The following is an 8,980-nucleotide window of genomic DNA, read 5'->3' as shown; positions in this document are numbered from 1 at the left end:
GAGTTAAATTTACATTATTGATTACAGCAGCACTGTGATTCTACAGCACAAGATCAGCTTTATCAATATAATCTGAAGGATTTCTCAAAAGCTGTTCTAATTTTTAAAAAAATATCTTTCTGTTAGGCACACACAGACATCAAGTATCAGCCTGTGAATCTCAACAACGGTGACAAGCAACATATTCTGATCAACAGATCAACTCTGAACATTAGAAAACAAGCTAGTAAAAAGTCGCATAAACGGAACAAAATAAAATATGAGAATAAAAGAAATTACTAAGACAATTCAGCTCATAATTTATTCATGCAGCAATGCATGATGGGAGCCATGGATGAATTTTGATTGGTGGCTCCCAGAATGCACTGCAACATGCTTTATGATGGCCACCACTGTTGAGATTCACAGGCTGATTCTTGATGTCTGTGTCTCTAAATGAAAGAGCTTTTTTTTTTTTGTTTTTTTTTTTATCAGAACAACTTTTGAGAAATCCTTCAGATTATGTTGTTAAAGCTGATCTTGTGCTGTAGAGTCACAGTGCTGCTGTAATCAATAATGTAAATTTAACTCAGATATTGGGCTCTAAATGGGTTCAGAACAAATAATGATTATGTGAAAATAATGTTTTAGAAAAATTTTGTGTATTTTGTATTATTTGTATTTGTATTATGTGACTTTGACTAAATATATACATATTACGTATGCGTAAAAACTTGGAAGAAGAATAATACAGAAGGAAGGAAGGGTTGGAACTAGACAGTCTTTTGACCGTGAAAATTTCTTGTTTTGGAAGCTGGAATAAGTGTAGACTTTCTTTTTGAATTTTATTTTGTAATGTAACAAGACAAAGAAAAAGTAAACATTTACAAGAAAAGTTTTTGATTCACGTGTCAAATCCTTTGTGCCACATCCTAATGGAAATGGTAAAGAGAACAAGGCTTGGATCGCCATTACATGTATGTTGTTTTGGTTTTTGAGAAAGTTGGAGAGTGAAGGATAATGGTTACCGTGTGAAGTGGAAAGACAGCCGCTTGTTCATCTAATGCTTTCCGTGTACTTTGTTTGGTACGTTGAGGATTACAAAATATTGTGCAGTGCCTGGACTTGACAGTAACACAACAACATGTGAGTAACTCTTAATTCTAATGCCTGATCTGACATGTAATAATTCAGTCAGATGTTCTTTGTCTGTGTGTCAGTAAATCAAACCCGTGACTAAACGTCAGCTTGTGTTGTTTCTCTTAGTAGGATGAAAATAATCCAAAATCAACTTTTGAACAAGTACATAACCAGCCAGTGTTCAAAACTCTCTAATTATCTTGTCTCGATTCACAACGGTAAGCTTGTAATAATATTTTATAATAAGAGCGACATGGTGGATTTCCGCGGGAAATTCAAGCATGCAGTAGTTCCTCTGTGCGTCATTACGTCACGTCCGTAAACAAAGGAAGGAGTCCCGTCCAGGCTAGTCATTTTATCACGTGAGGAAGCTGCCGTTAGCGGCACATTTATAGCCTTTTCTCACAGCAGCTGAAATAATTAAACTTATCATTTTGATGGCGGATTGTAATCCAGAAAGGTCCAAATGACAATCATCAGTGACAACTGGAGATTCACCCGTAGTCAAAAAGCAAAAGACTTGGACTGTGGAGTGGCTACAGAAATTGAAATCTACAGGTAATGCTAATACACACTAAATACACATAGTCACGCAATGCTGATGTTGTTAACAATAACAATTTGAGAACAATATAACAGTAATAATAATTTGCACAGTTTGACGTGATCCGAGCTAAGCGATCGTTAGATTTAATCTGTGAAAATTCTTATATTGGTCATACTTTAAAGACGTAGAGTCTGTGATTCTGAAGTTCAGTATCCACACCGGTGTAGTGACTGACAGCAAACATTAGATTCATCCGCGCTGACGAGCTGTGCCGAGGCACAACGCACGTACAGATAACTGTTCAGCATATGACTGCAATCGCATGTTTCAAACAGAGATGGCGACAAAGAGGAAAAACTGCGGACAGCAGCTTTAGCTGTGATTAAATTATATAAAGAAAGCGATCAAAGAAAGCCCCCTTTACTATCGCTGAAGCAGCGCGAGTTTATCAGTGACTGACGCACAAAAGTTATATTTAGTTATAACGCGTTTGCACTATTAGTGAAGATGAAAGCATTTGTTAGTGTACAGAAATTAAGTTGCAATGACGAGATCACTGCTTTCATGTGCTCAACGTCTGTGATCGGCTACAATGTTCATCATTGCAACCATTCATGCCACAATCTAAATATAATGCCACAGATCTAAATGTAATGCAGCACCTTTCACGATTAGTTAACCTCGAGAGCTGTAATAATACAAAAATGCTAAAAGAGAGAGTAATACTTAGCTATTTCAAATGGAAAGATGTCAGCCAATCACAGTAGTGGGCGTTTACACTGAAGTCTCACAGCAGACACGCCCCTTAAAACAAAGCGTTAAAAATAGTTGCTTAAAGAGAGAAAGGAAACACCCAAACCCAAAAAAAAAAAAAAAAAAAAAAACTTTTTATCACCACTTATCATTTTTTCCTGCACTCCACGCCATTGGTCACCCTTACTTTGCGCAGTACTACTAATTGACAGTATGCTGTGTTTTGTTGCATACCGAGATATAATTTTTGGGAATTTTAACTTTTCAATAGCTTTCCCTCTTGATCACTTTACAGTGCAAAATGATGAGGTTTTGTAAGAAAAATGTAGTGAGCAAATGTCTAACTGTTTTTTGAAAACCTGTCAACATCACTTACATCCTATTGTTAAATTTAATCAACAACATAAATTGCAGTAAGAGACTATAGGCTGTCTGATGAAATCTGTATCAACAAACACCCAACTTTGCAGTAGGCCTATAGGTGGCACAAAAGCTGCATCTGACAGCATGATGTATTTACACACTGTTCAGTGCAGCTCAAAGGTGGCACAGTAATGCATTTACATAGCAATTTCAATTACATTCTAAGTAAGCAATAAGGAACGAGAGGCTGTATCGTGAACAAGTCATGGCTGAACGGTGTTAGGCACGGCGCGATGCAACTTTCTTTAAGTAAACTTTCACTAAAAGCCTTCCTTCTGCCTGAAAAAATTGTGAACAGTAACAGAAGTTACATTATTATGCCATTAGATGGAGGCAAAGATTTTTGAGTTTATGAGTGTGTCAGTCAGTATTGAAGACTTTTACATTGAAAAGATTGAATTGTTGTGAACACAGAACAAGACGCAACTAACAAATGCTTTGAGTGCTGTCAGTCACGGGAAAACACCTTAACTGTTAAAAGGACAAGATAATACATCTGACATTTAAACAGATTTTTTTATTATGAAACATAGGACTGACCTGAAGGAAAATGCTAAATCTGAATGCAGGTAATAAACTCACTCACTCCATCTCTTTCTCACAATACTCTTCTAAATAGTATGTAAGCTTTAATGAACAATATCAATTAAGAACAAACAGTTTATGTTGCTGATTTTTGTGTATTTACAAAATGAGAATTGATCATTCTCTGTTCCCTTACATGCTTCTATCTATGAAAAACACTTTAGATTCATGTGTAGTTCTATTCTGGAATAAACCATTAATAATCCAACACTGAACACCAATGACAACGATGATGAACTTTGTGAAGAGTCTCTGCTGAAGACAGGAATCAGACCGCAGTTTCAGTTTGACTCAGATGAATTTCAGTAAAACTCTGTCGTCAGAGGATTCACACCAGCATGAGTGTTTTTAGCAGATGGTTTCATCAGACACTGATCAACAGATGATGTTTGTTTTGTCTTGTTTGTGCTGGTGGAGATTGATTGGTAAGTATATATTTGTTTTAATTTAGTGAAAAAGCTGCTGCATATTTCTGTTGGCTATATCTGTACTAAATATTGTGAGATCTGCTTACTTTGAATTCGGGTCTCTGTTGAAGACACTGAAATTTCCAGGTCTAGAAATGTCATAAAAAAAATAATAAAATGTTAAAAGTCATAGGAAATAATGGAAATCTCTATTGAATGTAAATGTCTCTGTTTATGATCTGCACGGAGGCTCAGAAAGCCAAAACTTTCCATGGAGTTGCTTTCAAATATCAGGCCGTTTTTATCCTTTAAAAAATACTTTTCTAGCTTATAAATACAGCTACAAAACTGATTCATGAGTTCGTTTCCTCATAAAATCTTTAAGCTAATAAGGTTAAGCTGTCCGCTGTGGAGGGGCTCGAGGAAGCAGCTTCAACTCGAGCTTGGATATACCCCCCGTGGACTAGTAGTGCCTGGAAGAGGAGTACGATAGATGAGATGCCTAAATTATGTGGTGGAGTTGGAGAGGTGGAGGGATATCAAAACAACTGAAGCCAGAGCAGGGTGAGTAGCTGCTTATATGCTCTGGTCGTTAATTGAAAGATTAGGGTTCCCTCCTCCTGAAATTATGTTTGAATTTCACTAATTGAAAGATTAGATGGGTTCACTCCTCCCGAAATTACATTGTGAACTTCACTTAGTCAAAATGTGCAGTAACCATGAGAGCATGAGAGGAGGTGATAAAATAGTGAGTTTGTGTCTTATGAAATATCCAGCATAATTAAACTATATAACTATATAACTGATTTTACTGTTCATCAGATAACTTTAAAACAAATTAAAGATCAAAGGATCACAAACATCTGTTCATCAGTCTCATCTTTCATTTTGTGTCTCTGCTGATGTTGTGAATGTTCTTCAGCTCACATGAAAATAATAAAAACTACAGCTGATTTCAGGATTTATAAACCAAAAAAAAAACCTGTTCTCCAGGTGTGTTTGGTGATTCAGTGTCAGTGATGGAGGGAGATTCTGTCACTTTATACACTGATCTTACTGAAATACATGAAGAAGATGACATACTGTGGAAATATGGAGCTGAAAAGTCTCTCCTAGCTAAAATCAGCAAAATGAAGCAAAGCTTCAACACATCAGATGGTCCTGATGGGAGATTCAGAGACAGACTGAAGCTGGATCATCAAACTGGATCTCTGACCATCACAAACACCAGAACTGAACATGGTGGAGTTTATCAACTAGATATAAAAGGAGTGAAACTGACAACAAAAACATTCACTGTTTCTGTCTATGGTGAGTACAGATCATTTGTCTCGTAAACTTGTTTTATATCAACAAATTTTATTGTTTGAGGACAGAATGTACAAACACTCGCAACACACTGAACTGAAAACTGTTGTGTAAATGTATCCATATATCTGTTTATTTTTCCATGTTTTTCAGCTCGCTTGCCTGTTCCTGTCATCAGCAGAGACTGTTCTTCATCTTCAAATTGTTCATTGTTGTGTTCAGCTGTGAATGTGGGTCATGTGACTCTCTCCTGGTACAAAGGAAACAGTTTATTGTCCAGCATCAGTGTGTCTGATCTCAGCATCAGTCTCTCTCTACCTCTGGAGGTGGAATATCAGGATAAAAACACCTACAGCTGTGTGCTGAACAATCCCATCAGCAACCAGACTCAACATCTGGACATCACTCACCTCTGTCACACATGTGCAGGTACAGCAGAGCTGATATATCCATTTATTTACCTGATTGTATTTTGTTGTAGATCACACTGATGCATTCCCTTTTTATTTATCATTACAGAGTCTTCTTCACACTCTTCAATCTCTGCTGCTGTTGGATCTCTGTTGATTGTTGCTGCAGTCTTTGGGATCTTCTGCATCAGCATGAAATGCAGAAAAACTGATCAAGAAGGTAAGAGTTACCTAAATGACATGTAGCTTTTCAGTTGCAAAACATTTGATCAAAAAATCAATTGTGGGGTAGTGCATGGAACATGGAAGTAGTTGCTTATTTGTATCCTTCTGTTAGTCTTATTTATTGACTTGGTCAGAGTTCATATGCTATTGCTGGATCTACTGTCAAAAACTGTGAAACCCCACTTTTTTGCCTAGTCATTCACACCTCAGAGCTGGAAATGTTCAGTAGCTCCTCAATGCAAAACACGAGATCCAGGATCCAGATCCAGGGTGTGGAGACGGGTAAGTTTAGGGATCAGGGTTTGGAGACAGGTAAGTTTAGGGATCAAGGTGTGGAGACGGGTAAGTTAAGCAATATGTAAAGTGGGAGGAGTTGGATCTGGATCCAACCTCGCCCCTGGATCTCATGTTCTGCAGTAAGGACCATCTCAACATCTGGAAAATGTTAGTGTAAAGCTCTGGAAAAGGGGGAGTGTATAAGAGGGAAAGAGGGGAGAGAACAACCAATGAAACACAGACCTACAACATACTCATTCTACAGAATAATTAATAATTAAATGACAGACTCCCAAGCACAAGGGACAAACGCAGAAGAACATTTAAAAGGTCTAATTATGTTTCATTACGTGTGTAGTCTCATGATAAACAATGTCCGTTTAACACAGAAAGAATAAAGGCATAGTTATTTTTTTGCCCATTCTTCTTTGAACCTTCAGTCTAAAATCATCATCTTTCGTGTAGCCTATTAGAATAGCCTAATCCTAATCATGTCATAGTGTTCAGATACATCACTGTATCAGTGTCCAGTTTGTATAACATTTTTTGAGTGAGAGTTTTGAGTAGCAAATGTAACTCTATGGATCGTGTTTCTCTGTTCAATAAAAAAAAAAAAAAAAAAAAAAAAAAAAAAAAATCAGTGTCCAGTTTGCACATATACTATTTAATATGAGAAGATGAAATGATGAAATATGTGTGCATACACCGTGCTGGTTCATGTTTGGTGCAGGAGAGTGTGTATATCCACATGGCGAGCGTTGTTAAACTCATCACGGAGCTTCCCTCTGAAACCGGTCACCATGTGTATATTAACAATCAGTGGCGTGCACTGTGATCATGCGACCGCAAAGGGCACTTTCACTTTCACTTGCGATTAGTGTGCACGCCACTGTTAACAATCGTATTTTCCACGTTTGTAGTCAAACTCCAGCTCTGGTAAAATACAAACAACACTCATGTGCTACTGTGCTGAGGGAAACACACATATGACTCGCGTGTCCGAACACAGAGTAGGTAGAGGTGAAAGAGCAGCACTTTTGTGACATTTGAATTCTCTGCTGTAATGAGATCTCATGTGAACATATTTTCCAGTTGGGATGGTGGACAACAACAAAACAAACTGCCTGCGCCAAAGCATCTGCTCTGGTTGCATCTTAGGGAAATGCATTTTTGTGTTGTAGCACTGAGGAACGAACACCTCTGACTCATGTCTCTGAATGACAACAGGCAAAGAGACAGAAACAACAGAAGTGATACTTCCTCTTGCATAATACCGAAGTTATAATCTTATGAATACTACAATGCAGTGATTGGATTGAACATGATAATTAAACTAAAATTAATGTCTGTGATATATATTCTGTATGCATTTCATTTATAAATTATATTTAAGTAATGTCTCTTTAAGATTAATGATTAAGACATAGCCTACTCCCCCGGTTTCACAGATAATGCTTAAGCTAGTGTCAGACTAAAATGCATGTTTGATCTGTTTTAATTAAAAGTAACTATACTGACAGATCTTAAAATATCTCAGCTTCATAGTTTTGTCTCAAGATGCACAGCAGTAATGCATTTTTCTATTGTACGTTTATAAAAGCTACTTAAACATCCTAATTGAACTAAGACTTAATCCTGGTTTAGGCTAAACCCTGTCTGTGAAACTGGGCCACTGTGTATGATAAGTTAATTAAATGTGTTCATGCTGTCTAAACATAATATTTAAATGCATAGATTAAAGCATAATCTTTGACAGCCCTAATAATAACAAGTTGCAAAATAAACCGTTCTAGTTAAGATTGTTTTATTGTTAATGCATCTGTTATTGTTTTTGTAGACACAGTTCAGACTCGTGCAGAAGAGATCACTTACGCTGAACCAGCTTTCCACAAGAGAAAAGCACAGAACCCGGTAAGATTCCTAGTTCAAGTTGCTCTGCCAACAAACATAGTTCCAGAAAAGATCAAGTAATTTATTTTCCTACATTTCTGAAGTAGTATTTACTTAATTTCAACATTTACTCTCCTAATGCAGTGCTATGAGAAGCATGTTGGGAGGTATAGATTCATGATCCAATTAGTATTTCATCATAAATGTTTCATTTAGTCTCAATACAAAAGAAGTAAGTTTTACTTTACAAATGTAAGTGCACTGATCATTGTTTGTTGTTAATTTTAGCAGAAACTCACTGTTAAACCATCTGACAGTAAAATCACACATGAAATCATATTTTTAGTGTCTAATTTGACATTACTTCACTATACTGTATATTCATGCAAATCACTGAAGTCAGAAAGTCAAATGCTGTCACAAGCAATCTAAGAGGTCATTCTAAGAGGGTCACACTTCTCATTTTTAGAATTATCTTTTTTTTCTTTATTTTTATACAGAAGATTAAAGAGGAGGATCAGGTGGAGGATCAAGTGGAGGATCAAGTGGAGTATGCACCGGTTGCCATAAGAAGATGATCAATCTTCAATCTTTTTCTAGTATCAGATCTGTCATCGCTTTCATGTCCATGACGTCATATAATCCTGCAGATAAACTCTGCTAGTTTCAGTAGTTATTTCCAGCTCTAGCAAGAGGAGTTTTCAAGAGGAACTGTTCTTGATCTCACACTTCTTTTTTTAGAACAGGGCTCCAGACTGTAACACTTGAGAGTAGTGGCAACTTTTACAGATGGAGACAGTAGCAGAAGCTTGAGCTTAAAATGCAGATGTAAATTTATTTTCATTAATAAAAACTTTAACCGTAAACCTCCAGAAACAAAAATGTGTTCATTTGTTAAATTTGTTCTTTTTGTTTGTCGCTGAACATTTGTTATTCTTCCTGTTTTCTTGTCACGGGTATAGCAGAGATAAGGAAAGGTGAGGATCTTAGCAGCTTTACAAAGTTGTGTAAGGACAATAATAGCTCATCCACCTATT

General features: G+C 36.7%; 1 protein-coding gene across 1 annotated transcript; it reads left to right on the top strand.

The window, feature by feature from the left end:
• The first annotated feature begins 4,540 nt into the window (after positions 1 to 4,540).
• On the top strand, positions 4,541 to 8,521 carry LOC137029346 (CD48 antigen-like). Its single transcript, XM_067398940.1, has 7 exons — positions 4,541 to 4,571; positions 4,846 to 5,145; positions 5,296 to 5,571; positions 5,662 to 5,772; positions 5,973 to 6,089; positions 7,891 to 7,964; positions 8,444 to 8,521. The coding sequence occupies exons 1-7, from the start codon at positions 4,541 to 4,543 to the stop codon at positions 8,519 to 8,521; spliced, it is 987 nt and encodes a 328-aa protein (XP_067255041.1).
• Positions 8,522 to 8,980: the final 459 nt, after the last annotated feature.

This window comes from Chanodichthys erythropterus, chromosome 10 (genome assembly GCF_024489055.1).
Source record: "Chanodichthys erythropterus isolate Z2021 chromosome 10, ASM2448905v1, whole genome shotgun sequence".
Taxonomy (NCBI): domain Eukaryota; kingdom Metazoa; phylum Chordata; class Actinopteri; order Cypriniformes; family Xenocyprididae; genus Chanodichthys; species Chanodichthys erythropterus.
This window is presented reverse-complemented; position numbering and strand designations above follow the sequence as displayed.